At 40.9% G+C, this 16085-nt stretch overlaps 1 protein-coding gene across 1 annotated transcript in view; it reads left to right on the forward strand.

Annotated features, from left to right (window-relative positions):
- ADSL (adenylosuccinate lyase) overlaps positions 1-13157 on the forward strand; it is a 22445-nt gene extending 9288 nt beyond the window's left edge. Inside the window, exons 4-13 of the mRNA XM_083860359.1 lie at positions 110-189; positions 3163-3334; positions 3645-3691; positions 4078-4168; positions 5014-5083; positions 6141-6288; positions 8167-8257; positions 9102-9191; positions 11037-11213; positions 13009-13157. Of these exons, the coding sequence (XP_083716485.1) occupies positions 110-189; positions 3163-3334; positions 3645-3691; positions 4078-4168; positions 5014-5083; positions 6141-6288; positions 8167-8257; positions 9102-9191; positions 11037-11213; positions 13009-13095 (1053 nt within the window). The 3' untranslated portion in view covers positions 13096-13157. The remainder of the gene's footprint in view (positions 1-109; positions 190-3162; positions 3335-3644; positions 3692-4077; positions 4169-5013; positions 5084-6140; positions 6289-8166; positions 8258-9101; positions 9192-11036; positions 11214-13008) is intronic.
- Positions 13158-16085: the final 2928 nt, after the last annotated feature.

Consider the following 16085-nt stretch of genomic DNA (forward strand, 5'->3'; position numbering starts at 1 on the left):
TCCCGTTTTTCTCAGAATGTTGTGCTTAAGCATGCAAACTTCTGCTGTGTTGATTGGAGTTTTTTCCTCTCTCATTCCATCTCTTCTCTATCCTTCCTGCTTCCACCAGCTCGCAAGGGTGATCAGCCGGCTGGCCAACTTTGCTGAGAAGTATGCTGACATGCCTGCTTTGGGCTTCACTCACTACCAGTAAGTAGCCACCAGCCTTTGCTTTCTCTTTGTAGTCTGTGCTTTGATTAAATTGACCTGTGTGGTGGTTTGGCCAGGAAGTGATTTTTCAGAAAGTTATAACTTGACAAACCAATTAAAAAGAGATACGTCTCCATGAACCTACAGAGTTAAATATCGGAAGATCCTGGGAAACAGCCCTTTCCCTTCCAGCCAGGGAAGCGGCCAGGCTGGGCTACCCCAGATGAGACTGAGGGGGGAGACAGAGAGGCATCCATCAGCCTACTAACTCCTAGCTGCCTTTCTGAGCCTCCCCTATTGGCATGGCTTTGAAATCCTAGTGACTGCTGCCTGTAGAGATCACATAACCACAGCAAGCCTAGGCAAAAGAAAATTAATTCTTTCTTAGCACAAAATGAAACTTCCAGAGCTCTACCCCTTCCCTGGAAGAGAAGAAAAGGACAAAGTAATTGAATAAAAGGAGATACAGCATAGACAGTGGAGAGAGAGTAAAAAGGCTATTAGGAGAAGGACTGGGGAGTAGCCTTATTTGGCTAAACTTCTCTTGTGAAACCACAGAGAATAGACTATTTCCTGTAACATATGAATGCTGTTTTGGAAAGATGCATGGCTCTAGTTAAAAGTTGTAGACTGATATAATTAAGATTTAATGGAAATTTTTGAACAAAGGAAAGAAAAGTAATTGAAGCCCTTTGCTCCTAAAGAAAAAGAAGATCTCTAGTTTTTAAGATGAAGTTGATGTTGGAGATGGAAAAAGAGAATCTTTGTTTTATACTAAAAGAAGCATCCTTAAACAGTACCCTAAATAACCAAACATGACCTATATGCAGTGTTGGGAAAGCCTCTAATAAAAAAGACTTCACAAAGGCAAGTTCTTGGGCGGCTGTCTTTGTAAAAGTTAAGACCCACAAGAGAGCTGTTCTATGTTGTCAGTAAAATATCTCCATAGAAGTTCTAAAAGAGACTCCTCTCCTAAAGAACTAATAAAAGACTATTTCCAAATAGCGAAACTGACTAAAAATTACAAGTTTTGTCTCTTTATGTTGTTTGTAAGAAAGTAAACAGTTTGTAGAAGAGTGTTTTGACAGTTTCATTTTGATTTTCATTTTCTTCTTTTAGTGTGTTAATAAATCTGTCTTTGTACCTTTAAAGTGGGCTTGCTTGCTTTCCTCCTAATCCTATTTCAGAGCAAAAAAAGATGTCCAAACCACTACACTAAATTTAACAAACAGAAATAGGCAAACGTGGAACCACTACATAATTAGTGTTCCCACCCAAGACAAACCAAACCATTACAACCTGCTACTGCTCTTTTGTCATCCTTTTTCCTATCTCTGGCTAGTTGGTTGTTCAGAAAAGGCGTATGCGCCTGACTCAAGGCTTGTCTCAGGAAATTGGACTCTTGCTTTGTCTAGCTCTCAGCAGTTACTTCAACACAGCTTCATAAAGGATGACTTCCAGGCAAACACAGATGTGCATATTCTCTGCTGTTTCAAAAAAGCATGACTGGAAATTGCACTACACCTGTCTTCCAGTCAGTTTTTTCTTTGTTTTTCTTTAAGTTATTTTCCACCGCAGCCTAGAAAGTTTTGTTAATGGCTACTTGTTACTGCAGATGTTGAGTCAAAGGGCAATGAGATTTGGGTAGTTCTGTTCTTGGGGTAGTTTAATCTCCTGCTTCTTGAAGACTGTTTTCAGAAGCATTAAACTATACCATGAGTTAAGCCTGGGTCTTCTACCCCAGTAATACAGAACAGCGGAGGCAGGGAAATTAAGCATGGGTCATGTCAGACTCACTGTCTGGCACTTTTAATATTTCTCCCACAGGAGAGTGAAAGTAGCGGGTCAGGTTTCTGATTTATTGTCTTGCTGTATATGCAGTATTGGTTCCGTCAGCTCTAGTCCTACAGCCCTCTTCATCTACAGCTGTTTGGAGGAGTATCTGTATTAGTTTTATTTGGGTTTTTGGAAAGAGGACGGAGGAGTGTTCAAGAAAAGCATATACAAGGTGAAATCGTAATTGATATCTCAGCCTTTACTGTGTCGATTGTCAGCAGAGCCTTTGCTGCATTTGCAATCATGTCCATGTTTTCCTTAGCTTACCCTTTTCCTGCTCATGTACTTGCAGAGGCCTGTCTTGTTGCCTTTCACAACCCACATTAAATTCATCCAAGTGGGTTAGTTTCTTTGTATTCCTCCTGGATCACCTGTCCCTGCTTCCAGATATTGCAAGCCTCCTTTTTATGTCTGAGCTTAATCAGTAGCACGTTGCTTATGTGTGTATGGTTTTTGAAGTAGCATAGAGGTTTTATTTGGCATTCATGTAAATAATTTGATATATTTCACTTTCTGGGTTCTGCATAACACCCCTGCTTTTGCCTCAAAGCATTTGTTGGGGGACTGAAGTGTAGCTGAAGCTTGCAGTTACTTATTCCAAGGCAGAGATCTTACAAGAAGTGTTGACTGACAGCCAACATTGTTGAAGTGTGTTTTGCCCAGAGGCTGAGAAACACATTTTTATAAATAAGAAGGAAAGGTTCCTGAGAGGACTCATTTAAAATCACATAGTGAATGCAGATGTTTCTGTGCTGAGAAGTTCTCACCAGTGCTGTAAGTCAGCAAAGGTGCTCCCTGTGCCCTGGGTGAGCAGAATTGGAGTGGGGGACAGATGCACCTCCAGTCTGCCACAGCCCCTACAGGCTGGCAGGGAGCACACAACTGGCACATGGACACAGAATTCCTGTTTTCTGGTAATGTAACTCCATATAATTCCTGCAAGGAATTATTACATCTTCAGTACTGTTTACTACTGACATTGGTACATCCTTCTGCCTAAGCCAAATCCTGTTAATTTCTGCTCAAATAGTCAAGAGAGATGAATCTGTAGGAAACTCTTAATGGCAGACTCAGCAGTGAAGTATGGTGCTTGTGCAAATCCTCAACGAGTCATGTTGTGTTCTTGATTGTTTTCAGACCTGCCCAGCTCACCACTGTGGGGAAACGCTGCTGCTTGTGGATTCAAGACTTATGCATGGACCTGCAGAACCTGGAGCAGGCTCGGGATGGCCTGCGCTTCCGGGGTGTGAAAGGCACCACTGGCACTCAAGCCAGCTTCTTGCAGCTCTTTGAGGGAGACCACAGTAAAGTACGTCAGACAGCCCAGGGTGCAGATGTACACTCTTGGCAATTTTCCACTCTGGAATGCTCTTTTCTTTCAGGGAACATTGAGATTCTGGCATTAAATTTATAAAGTCACCGTGATCCCTCTGGGGCTCATTGACAAGGCTCTGTGTGACAGTGAGCAGCATTTGGAAAGGGATGTTTCACAGAAAACAGAAGATTTTTCAACAGTAAACTGAAAAAAGCAAAGGACCATTTTTACTCTTGCTGACCTTGCTGACTTGTATTTTGAACTTTGTTTTTTGTTTGTTTGTTTGTTTTTGCTTCATCCCAAGGTTGAAGAACTGGACAGATTAGTGACTGCAAAGGCAGGATTTAAGCGGTATGTAACATGCATTCTTAGCAGTGTGTGACTCCTGCTGGTAGTGTTGTCCCAGATTCCCCTGGTTGCCAAACCAATATCTGTGCTGCTGTTCACTTATTCCCCCTTCCCATCTTCTATTCCCAGCTGCATTTTCCTGCATGAAACTTCACCTCCTTAATAGGCCACTTCTGCTTGTCTCCCTGTCAAAGCACAGCTGTCCATTTTCCTCTGTTTACCTCTCCCATCTGCATGCTGCCCCAGGAAATTGACAGCCTGAATCCAAAGTTGTTCTCATCAAGGCAGAATGACAGCCATCCACTTCAAGAGCAGTGTCACTCCTTGCTCAAAGTCCTGCAGTACTGTTGTGTCTGGCTGGAACACTCAGCTTCTCTGCTTATTTCTAGGGCTTACATGGTCACAGGGCAGACCTACAGTCGCAAGGTGGATATTGGAGTTCTGGCTGTGCTGGCCAGTCTGGGGGCTTCTGTACACAAGGTGAGCCCCTACTTGTATACATTGGGAAGAGGGAGAAGTGTTTCAGATCTTGAAGAAGAGGTGCTTGTAGTGCAGAATGCTCTGCTCAAGAAATATGGTGTTCCTTGTTCTGCTGTCTTCTTTATGATCATGTAAATTCACCACTGGATACATGCCTGGTACTCAAATCTCAAAAGATCTTAAGACTAGTGACAAATAAAGCAAGTTAACTGAGCAGATTCTAAGATGGGTTAACAACTCCCACACCAGATATTAGTGGTGGATATTATTTATCTATGCTAAATTGATTCAATTAGAGTAAATGTCTTTCCTAGTGGTGTATGAGTTCTTAATTTGCACCATTTCCTCCTAGTTAATTGCCTTTCTGATAATGGTGTTATTCTCTTGTGGATTCTTTTCTTTGATATATCTCTGTTCCCTCCTTCTTCCTCCTCTTGGGCTAAAATGATCTGTGGTATTTTCTTGTGTTTTGGTTTTTTCTCAGTTCAGTGAGCACACATTATCTTTGTTTGCAAATCATTGTGAAATTTTGTTATGAATTCCCAGTGCTCTCTTCTGATCTGTATTCCATTCCCTGCAAACATTTGCCCTTGCTGGAGTCTTGTTCTCATCTAATCTAGTGGACATGCTGTTTTCTTTGTTTTCTTAGCAACCATCTTTAGGCCAGGAAGTGCAGGAATCTTTAGGCCATGATTGCAGTGTCAATTTTTCTGTCAAATTTTTCACTGCTCCCAGTTTGCGTCTTGCACATAGATGCAAAGATTCTCCAAGAGCACTAACAGTAATATACATTGGCAGGTGTCAGTTTGGTTCTGTTTTATTAATTTCTCATGCTTTCTTTCTAGATTTGCACTGACATCCGTCTTTTAGCCAACCTGAAGGAGATAGAGGAGCCTTTTGAGAAAGACCAGATTGGTAAGGGATGAGAGAGTTTTCCTGGACTAGTGTATGTGTCTTTTCATTTATGTTGGTGTGACCTTTTAAACAAATTTAGAAATGTCACTGGCAGAATTTGCTTTAAATTAACTGGAGTTGACATTTTTAGTATTTTCAATCCTTTTAATAGAAAAAGAAAGGATGGGAGGGGAGAAGAAAAAATTAAAAACGCCTTGCCTAAAGGTTTCTGGATATTAAGCAATTAAAATCAGTTTTGTATTTGTGCACTTCCTGTGCTTGGGAGGAGAGCAGGAGTAGTCCCACTGCCTGGAGAGGTAGACCTGGGTCTGAGGACTGCTTAAGGTTTTCAGTCCTCTGAAATGTACTTTCCTCTACTGGAAAGTAGGTTTTCAGCTCAACTCAGCATTTTGATATTTATAAGCAGGCAAATTAGGAACAATGAAACTACGGTGGACCCTTTCACCCTTGCCAGAAGAACACCAGTGATTTGATTCTGACACTGTTGGAAAGGGAGAAGGAAATGTAGTGTTTTGGCTCTTGGCTGAAAGAAAGTTCAGGTCCTTTAAATAGGTGTATAGAATTGAATCAGTGAATTAAGCCTTAGTCCTATCTGATACCATTCTACATTCTGTGCATGATTTTAATACTCATTCACTAGAGCAACAGGAGGCAATATAAGCATCTGACTTTGAAGGACAGTGTTATTGAGCAGATGGAAGCTCAAACACTGCTAAGATTGCCATGGGCAGCCTAGAGAGATGGTGCTGAATACTACCTTAAAAAATAAGACTATTTGTCCCTTATATGTGGTAGTACTTTCATTTTGCAGAATTGGAAAAATGGTATCTCACTTTTTCTTTGCCCACATTTAGATGTTTCTGATCCGAAGGGGAAAATGGTGGTGTCATTTTTTGTTATTATATATCGCCTTTAGAAAATTGTTGTGTTTTGAGGCTTTAGTCAAAACTATGGTTCCTGACAGGTTTTCCTTTCCTGGGGGGGACCTTTGTCTCTTCTGCCTGAATGCAGCACTCCTTCTGTTGCCCTGTTTGCATCACTTTTCCTCCTTTGACAGGATCAAGTGCTATGCCTTACAAGAGGAACCCAATGCGCTCAGAGCGCTGCTGCAGCCTTGCTCGGCACCTGATGACACTGGTGATGGATCCCCTGCAAACGGCCGCCGTGCAATGGTTTGAGCGAACGCTGGATGACAGTGCCAACAGGTTTGTTTGGATTGTGCACTGCAGCACCTGCAGATGGCCTTGTGCAGAAAGGTCCTCTGGTCTTTTTAGAAAATACTGCCTTTAAACTAAACCCACAAGATACCACCTTGACAAAAAGCAGTGTCAGTAGAATCTAGATACTACAAACTGGTTTCCTCTGTACCATCAGATAAAAACTGTTAGGTTTTTTATGGTTTTTTACTTCTGAAAAGTAAACCCACAGTGAAAGGGAGGGATACAGAAGCCAGGGTAATAAATTGCTTTCATAGTCTTCCTGTTTCAACAGCACAGTATTACAGTACTCACATTTCTCAAATTCTTGTTTTGGATGCAGTTTTTTGACCCTGTTTGGTTTTTTTTCCACTTTTTAGAGAATACTTCAATACTTTAACCCTCCAAATAATCTAAAAAACTTACTTTAATTTTAAAAAATATTCTTTTCAAGGAGTAGTCAGATCCTGGAGAAAGAGCAAAATTGCTCTACTTTTTAAAAAAATTCATGAAAGTCTGCAGGTCTTTAGGATATTGCTCAGCAAATTTTACTTTGTTTTATGATTCTTCATTACAACTATTTTGAGCTGAGCAGAATTGATCTACAATCATTATCTAATAAATTACAGCAATTAAATTCAATGCTTCCATCTTTCATTAGTACTAAATCTGCATAAAGCTCATACCTACCTTTGAAACATTTTAGTTTTAAAGTCATATTCTGTTGCACAATTTGATTGCTTAAAATCTTAGAAATCTCTAGACTTCTAAGGTATGGCACCTGTGAGACAATGAACAGCAGCAGTTTTGGCTTTATTATGCTAGATTAACATTAAGATTGCTGATGAGAATGTCATTTGTAAAATGTCTCCACAAACATAATACCTACATAAAATTTAGTGAAAAAAATAGAACATTTTTTTCCCAGAGGGACCTTATTTCACAGCTCCTAGTCTCATTAAAGAAAGAGCTGCATAAACAGCAGAAAACAATGTAAATTTAAGATAAGAAATTACATACTGGTTGATATGGTGTGTTTATTTCCCAATAGCTACCAAGTATTGAGAGATGTACTGGAATGTTTAAAATTTTATTTTCATCTCATCTAATAGAAAAACTCATTTGTCCACTTAATTAACCAATTATAAAAATCTGTGCCTTGGATATTTCTTGGAAGGAGAACAAGCCAGAGAAAGTTCAATCAATCTACAATCCACCAAAGTTGTTTTAAGGCATTGTGATAGAATTGGAGGGCTTAGATGTATCACAAGGTTCAAGAACTAGGATATTTTAAAATATCACCATTTAGAATGGGCCAGGCCCTGCTGTCACAGATGAATGATGCTATGTTTGCTGCCTTGTGATGCAGAGCATTTTGCCTGATACCACTCAGTCCCCACTACTCCTCTTGTTTCCTTCCTCTGCTTTTTGTCAGGACCCTCCTTTGTGACCAGGAGCTGGTTTCTTGGAGGAGGCTCTCACCAAATGCACGGATCCCTTTGGAAATTCCCCAATTAGCACAGTCAGGCACAGCATGAGCATGCAGCATGTCTTACTGCAAGAGGGTAGGATCAGCAGTAGACAGTTCAACATAGAGCACATAGGGGAAGATCCTGTAGATGGCTGACCTGTTTCCTAGCTGTGTAATCACTGAATTATCTTGGAGCTTTCTATGTGTGCCTTTACCCTTTTCCCTCTCCCTCTCTACTGATCAGAAAAAAAAAAAAAAAAAAAAAAAAAAAAAAAAAAAAAAAAAAAAGAGAACACCTCCAGTGTTAGGCCACAGTAATGCTATTTAGAGTATTATTTATAGAAGCTGAAGGATCTGAGGTGGACTGGAACATGGCTCTGTTGCTGACCAGGGTTCTGGATATGTGTGTTTCATAGGCGCGTGTGTCTGGCTGAGGCTTTCCTCACAGCTGACATCATTCTGAGTACACTGCAGAATATCTCTGAGGGACTCGTGGTGTATCCAAAGGTAAAGCAGAAGATAATGGACTTCCTCAGGAATGCTAAAACTGTGCAAAAGTGTACAGAAATGGCCCCACTCCAAGAACTGCATTTTTATCTGGTAGTTCAAATGGTCTCTGGGTTTTGCTCTATTCTTGGCGTATTCTCACTGTCGTAGGACTTAGATGAAAGGCCTCTTGTGAGGTCAATAAGAGAGTAAATACAAAACTTATCACAAAGGATATTTTTTCCTTGAATTACAGAATGGATCTGTAGAACTTAGCAGTGAAAGATACAGATCTCATCCAGTCCTATAACTTACTACAGGTTTAAAAAAAAATTACTGGACATCTTTTCCAAACTGATGTCTCTTACAAGATATGGCTTCTAAGTATATCAACTTCAATATCTGGATTTCCAGAGCTAAGTTCAAAATGACAATTTGTATCATGGGGACAAACTTTATTTCAGGGCCCATTATAATAGGACAAGGGGTAACAATTTTTAACTGACAGAGGGACAATTTAGATGATATAGGAAAGAAGTTTTATTACAAAAAGGGTGGTGAAACACTACAATAGGTTGCCCAGAGAGGTGGTGGATCCCCATCCTTGGAAACATTCAGCATAAGGTTGGACAGGGCTCTGAGCAACCTGATTTAATTGAAGATGTTGCCACTCACTGCAGGTGGTTGAACTAGATGGCCTTTAAAAGTCCCTTCCAACGCAAACTTCTCTGATTCTGTGACCGTTGTCCAGTCCCAGAGATTCAAGAAGAGAGGAAAAAAAATTCACTGCAAAGTTTTCAGTTGTCTATAGACTTTCTATAATGCTATTTCTTTTTTCCTGTTTGTTTGTGTGTGTATGTTTAAGGTGATTGAGAGAAGGATCCGGCAGGAGCTGCCATTCATGGCCACAGAGAATATAATCATGGCAATGGTGAAGGCTGGGGGCAATCGTCAGGTACAAATGAAGTGTCCAAAATACCTTTGTTTAGAGCCTGGTGTTTGTCTCCTGAGAACCAGATGTATCTGGGCTCTTGTCCTGTCTCACCTTTCTCTGCTCTTCAACTGCTTCCACAGAGTTATTAATATTACACTGGTGCTGCAAAGCCAGGCTCTGCTCTCTGAGGAGAGAGCACTTGTGGAGATCCTTATTTTCTGATAGGAACACTGTATGTTTGGGCTAATCTAGCTGGCTGTGCTGGAGAAGAGGGAGACCTGTTTTTATGTTTGATACTAGAAGATGTTTTCAGTTTTTTAAGTTTGAAGGAACTTGGAACACAGGCCAGGCTTCTTTAAATGGAACATGTTGGCAGTTGGCTACCTTATCAATTAAAAGAGGATGAATCAGTACTGTTAACTAAAAAGCAAGTAAGAACATTCTGAACCATTCATTCATGTATCATTCTTCCCAAACAGTACAGTATATTAAGCACTTTGTTTATAGTCCTTCATTCAGCTTGTGTTCAAGCAAACTGTAATGAAATATTTTCCTTAGTAAATAAACCCAGACACAATTAGATTATATTTCCTTATAATTTAATTTCACAATTCAGGTCAAAATTGATAATCAAATTTCCATCTTAAAACACCTTATTTTCACTTACCTTTTAGATAATATTTCTTCCTTCTATGATTATTTCCACATCAAGGATAGAAGCGAAACTTGCAAAAATAATGAAAGGGCTTGATAGAAGCTTTGAGCAGAATATATATAGTTTCAGTTTTCTGAAACAGCTGTGGCAAATCACCCATTATATTAGTCAGGAAACAACATTTTTTCCCCTGTGTCTCTGATGTCAGTGGATCAGTGAGAAAGCTTCCTGACTAAATGCATTAAGGGTCACATCATGAAAATCGCATTCTGTTACTCATTTGTGTCTCTTGTTGACCTGCCTTCTTTCTGGCACTGTTAATTAGGTACTCACAGGGCTTGGTACATTTGTAGGAGGTGTTCATATTCACATTCGTATGTTCTGTTTTCCTGTGCTGGGAACTTTGGAACAGCTTTTCAACCTTATAGTACTGAAACTCGTTTCCTTTCCCCACTATTAAACAGCTGCCTCCCTTAACTATCCAGAAGATAAATCTGTTCAACTGAGGCAGGTCAGTGCTGAAGCAAAATGAGATTTGGATAGAGGAAGTAGGATAATTTTTGTCCTAATTGTAGATCAAGGACAATACATTTAAGGAGAAGATTCCTGCATGTAAATGCAGCCACGTGGCTGTATTTTAGGGCCAGCATGGCAATATCTGATTTTGCAGATGGTACCTGACTACAGTTGGGTTCCCTTGTTCCTAACAGTTGATTCCAAAGGCAAAGGAATGTTGGGGGGTTTTTTTCCCTCAGTCTATCCTTATGTAAGCCATGGCAAAGCCTCAATGCTTGTTAAATTGGACAGATTCTTTTCTTTTCCCTTTTCAGAATCTGTAGAGGTTTTACATTCTTTACAATTGAAAAAAAAAAAAAGCCAAAAATCCCTAGAATGACTCCTAAGAGTATTTGGGAAATCTGAAGAAGTATAAATGATTCCAGTGTCATTAGTTTGTTACAGTTCAACAGGGAATGTATATGACATTTGGACTGTTTTAGCCTCAAAGGGCAGATGTGAAAGGCTGAAGAAAATCTTGTTTTAATGTAGTGATGCATGAACCACTGCAGTCCAAACTGTGTCTTCTTTTTGCACTGTCCAGGGCAATACAATTCAATATTTTTCCCTCCCAAACAAGTTGGTGAGATGAACATGTGCTGTCAATAGCAATGGAATGACTTTTTTCTTTTTCCGTCTTCTCCCTGTACTGACAGGATTGCCACGAGAAAATTCGTGTTCTCTCTCAGCAAGCAGCAGCTGTTGTGAAACAGGAAGGGGGTGATAATGACTTCATTGACCGTGTTCGAGCTGATCCCTACTTCAGCCCTATCCATAAACAACTTGAAAGCCTGTTGGATCCCTCCTCCTTCACTGGACGTGCTCCTCAACAGGTAAAGTAGTGGAAAGAGGCTGTGGGTTGTAAAACAATGTGTAGTTTAATCCTGCATCCTGTTGTATATAATATGTACACTCTGTTTCCTACAGTGTGTACCTATTTTATAACTCCAGACATATGTGGTGGTTTAGCCAGGAAGTGATTTTTCAGAAAGTTATAGCTTGACAAACCAATTAGAAAGAGAAATGTCTATGTGAACATCCAGGGGTTAAATATTAGAGGCTCCCAGAGAACTGCCCTTTTTTCTTTTGGTCAGAGGAGCAGATAACATAGCTCTGTAAAGTAACCCAGGCCAGCCAAGCCCCAGTGCTCCCCCTGTAGTGGGGGGAGCCGGCCCTAATCTAGCTGTGCCTCCAAGCCCCCATCAGCTGCCAGCAGGGGACGGGGAGGCTGCAGCTTGGCTAATTTTAAAGCCTACCCTAAACTAGCTGAGCTGGGAAAAATGCCTGCCGGGCCCTCTGATAACAACTACAGGCCCGGTTAGGCCAAGCCTGCCCCGATTGTCACCAAGGGGTAAGCAAAGAAGCATTTTACAGCATTTATGATCTCCAAGTAGCCTTGAAATCTAACACCATAAGCCAGCAGCCCAAAAGAGAAAAGACCTGAGCCAGATTTAACTCTTTCCTGGCACAAAATAAAGCTTCCAAAGCCTAACCTTTCCCTGAGACCAAAAAAATAGAACAGAGTGAACATAAAGAAGACACAGCACGAAGTCAGTGAAGTAAAAGTAAAAAGATTTTGTAGGAGGAAGGATTGAGGAGTTTACCATTTTAAGCTAAATTTCTCTTATCGAGCCATAATAATGAACTCATATATAAATTTTCCCTTTAAATCATAAGAAAAATATACATTTAAGAAAATGATTGCTTAGATTCATAGACTTTAACAAAGGTATCTGTAATAAACTGAGTAATATTAAATTAAAATATGTGATTCTTGTGATCCCATGACATGCTTAAACAAAGAGAGATGAAAAACCCTCTATGCCAGTAAAAAAGTAAGAAAACATCTCTCTTCCCTAAAATAAAAAATCCTTTGCCTTTAAAGTTTTTCATCTTTAAAAAGTAACACCCCAGTATGCAGTATATTTAGCCAAGTACATATACAAGGCTTACACAAGTCCATAGCCCATAAACAACTTAAGAAACTGTTAATAAGCAAAAAATTCACAGAAACAAGCTTTTTCCCCCAGCAACTGTTTTTGTGACAATTAAAACCCACAAGAAAACTGTTCTAAGTTGTCAGTAAGAAAAAGCTGCATAGTAAACTAAAAAAACTCCTCTCCCTAAATAAACTAATAAAAAAAATCCTTTCTCAAATAATAAAACTAACTGAAAGTTACAAATTTTGCCTCTTTATGCTCTTTGTAAGAAAATGAACACTGGCAAAGAAGAAGAAAAGTGTTTTAAAAGTTTCATTTTAATTTTTTTATTTTCCCCTTTTTAGTGTGTGTTAATAAAACTACTTACCTTTAAATTGACCCTGTTTTGCCTTTTTTCTCCTAATCCTATCTCACAGCAAAAAAATCCCACTTAAACCACTACACTAAATTTAGCAAACAAAAACAACATAAAACCACTACAGCACACTACTAAGAAAGACACCTTTTTCTCTTTTGATTGCCTTGGCTTTTCTTGTCTTTCTTCCCTGTGGCTTCACAATTTTTCACCCTGGACATAACAGACCATTGTGTGTCTTTGTGAAAGAGAGACCCCAGTGAGACAAGCAGGTCCAAATGGGGAGGAAGAGGCAAGTCCTTTTCCTAATTTTATTTTTCTCATCTTGAACAGGTGGCAAAGTTCCTGAAGGAGGAGGTTCGACCGATGCTGATTCCATATGAAAAAGAGATGGGTGGAAAAATTGAACTGGCACTTTAGGTATAGTCTGCAAATGTGTGTGGGTACAGGAAGATAATAAAAGTCTTATTGGCCCAGGTCTATTTACGGTGTCATGTTGCTTTGGTTCTCTACAGTACATTTAACCCCCCCCCCCCCGCGATCTTACAGCCACCTTGATTCCAGATGGACTTTTCATTCTTTGTCTGCTGTTTGGCCAAGCCTCCATCTATAGTGTGCTGAGTTACTGAGAAATGCTCAGTTGTGACAAGGTAACTTTATCACAGCACCCTCACTGGCCCCTTACAGAGCACTGCCAGCTGTTAAAGAGCAATGCCTGGTGCTGCCTGACAATCATGTAGGACTGACTTGTTGAAGAGCAGAGCTAAGGGGAACTGAGCCCACTCCCATTTTCATTTTTCTTTCCATGCCCTGAAACTTTCTTCACAGGTGTCTCAAAAGTTGATAAAAAGTTGTCCTGGCTTTCAGAGTACTGTGACTTGGGGACCAAACAGGCCAAAATATTAGAAACAGTGAAAGAGAAGGGCCATGGAACTTCATGGCTCATCAAACTGGTGCTCCTTCAGTGCTCCTTACCTAGTTTAATACTGTAGCTGTGGCTCTGTAGCTTCTGAAAATCATTATTTACAGGTGTAGATAAGAAACCAGTTGTGTTTTGGCTGTGATTGTGATCCTTGGCTGTTGGTGCTTGATAATGAGTGGCAGGTGGACTCTGGTATGTGAAAGTTGTTCTCTACTACAAGTTTTGTCTGATAAGAAAAGAAAAAATATACTGGAATTCATTGAATGCCAGAGAAATTCAAGAGCTTCAGTTTTATTTCTGGCATGAATGATCTGTTTTCTAGTGTCTCTGCTTTACTGTACATTTAGTACTGGATCAAACTCTTCTCCATTTGACCTAAACTGGAATAATTCCTTTACCTCTTCTTCTAGTGTTATCACATCACAGAGCATTTCTTCCGCTTCAGTGCAATAAAAAAAGCTCTTTCTGGCCACTTATTTATTCACATCCTCAGAGGTGACATGATAAGGATTACTTGATGATTTTTGAAGTGTGGTTGCTGAAGAGAATTAAGAAAAGTAGAACTAACTGAAAGGGGCTACCTGCTGTCCTTCAGGTCATCATTGTTGAAAGAGGATTTTAAAATACTGTATGATTTAATAAGGCTTGTCTTTATTAAGTAGTTAAGAGCAGTGGGAAGCTCAGGCTGTGTCCTGGGTTGCAGTGTAAGATGTACACAAAGTATTTATTCTATCACCATCTTCATGAACTTTTGAAACCAGGTGGGGCAGTGTTTCCCCAGGCCCCCTGCCTTTGGGGTGTCTTCTGCTAATGGCCCATCAACGCCTGGCCCATGACTCACAGGTAACTCCCTCCAGGAGTTATCTCTGTTTAATGGGCCATCAAGGACCCACTTCACAACTCATCATCCCATTGTGAGATGCTCTGCCCAGGGGGAGGAGCCAAGCATTCTCACCTGGATATAAGCTGGTATGTGGGACAGTGCAAGTAGCCCTGACCCACTGGATTCCCAGAGGAGCAGAGCTCCCAGACCTTTCTACAGGATCACTGCTTCAGGAAGACCATCTCATCTGGACTGCTTCCACTATCCTGCTCAGGTTGTATTCTGACTCTGTCAGTGGTCCTTTGTGTTATCGCATTTATTTTATTTTTACCTTTTTACCTTTTTCCTTATTAAATTATATTTCTGACTTGGAGCCTCTCACTCGTTTTGTTTTCAAACTACGACAGGCTGTGAACTCCTTCCATTGAGATTGCTCTGGCTTTACCTTGCCACTAGAATATGGCCTTCAAAATGTCTCAAACATTTGTGTTTAAAACATTTTGCTTGCTTGTGCTATTAACATAATTAGCCATCTGTTTGAAAAGGATGACTTTAATTGACCCCTTGTAATTTTTGGGCTATTACTCAAACTGATAGCCAAGAAAGAAAACAGACAGATGCCTAAGTCCTCCTTTTTGGTCCTTTTTCCTCCTTAAAAAAACCCAATCAACCCTGTGTGGAAAGAAGGAACAGTATCTTTTCTCATCATTGGAAATAAATCTTTGGCAGGTAGAGGCTGCCAGCTGTGAGCTGTTGAACTTATTTTCCTGGAATTTTTAAACTGAGTAACAGTGGTGCAAAGGAAAAGACATCCTCCTAGAAAAACTGGCATGATACACAAATCCTTTAGGAGACTCCAACTCCTTGGTTTGGGACCTGACTTTCTACTTTTTCACAGAGTTGGCAGTGGCAACAGCCAGAGATGTAATTGTCCCCTCTGCTTGGTTGTTGGGAGAAGGTCACCAAGCAGTGCTTCAGGAGCAGCTCTCAACTGTTCAGCTCTTACTCTCCCCCTGTCCTCAGCACTGGTGAAGCCACAGCTGGAGTCCTGTGTCCAGTTCTGGGCCTCTCAGTTCACAAAAAATGTTGAGGTGCTGGAGCAAGTCCAGAGAGGGGCAGCGAAGCTGGTGAAGAGTCTGGTGCACGAATTTGATGAGCAGCAGCTGGCATAGCTGGTGGTGTTTAGTCTGGAGAAAAGGATGTTCAGCGGAGTTATACTTTACAACTACCTGGAAGCAGGGTGTAGCCAAGTGAAGGTCAGCTCTTCTCCCAGGCAACCAGCAACAGGGTAAGAGGCGTAGGCTTAAGCTGCACCAGGGGAGATTCAGGTTGGACATTAAGAGGAATTTCACAAAAAGGGTGATTAGACAGGGTGGTGGAGTCACCGTCCCTGGAGGTGTTTAAGGAAAGACTGGATGTGGCACTCAGTGCCATGATCTGGTTGACATCGTGGTGTTCGGTCAAACGCCATGATCTAAGAGAGCTTTTCCAATCTAATTGACGCTCTGATCCCGTGACCGCTTGGTGAGGCCCCATGACACCAACGCTGTGCCCGCAGCCGGTGTCTGTGCTCAGCAGGGCCGGGCCGCGCCTCCCGGCCCACAGCCCCGGCCCGCCCCCGGCGCATGCGCCCTGGCAGCGGCGTGCGGGGCCTCCGGCTCGGGG

Source organism: Zosterops lateralis, assembly GCF_965231275.1.
Source record: "Zosterops lateralis genome assembly, chromosome: 4".
In the NCBI taxonomy this organism is placed as follows: domain Eukaryota; kingdom Metazoa; phylum Chordata; class Aves; order Passeriformes; family Zosteropidae; genus Zosterops; species Zosterops lateralis.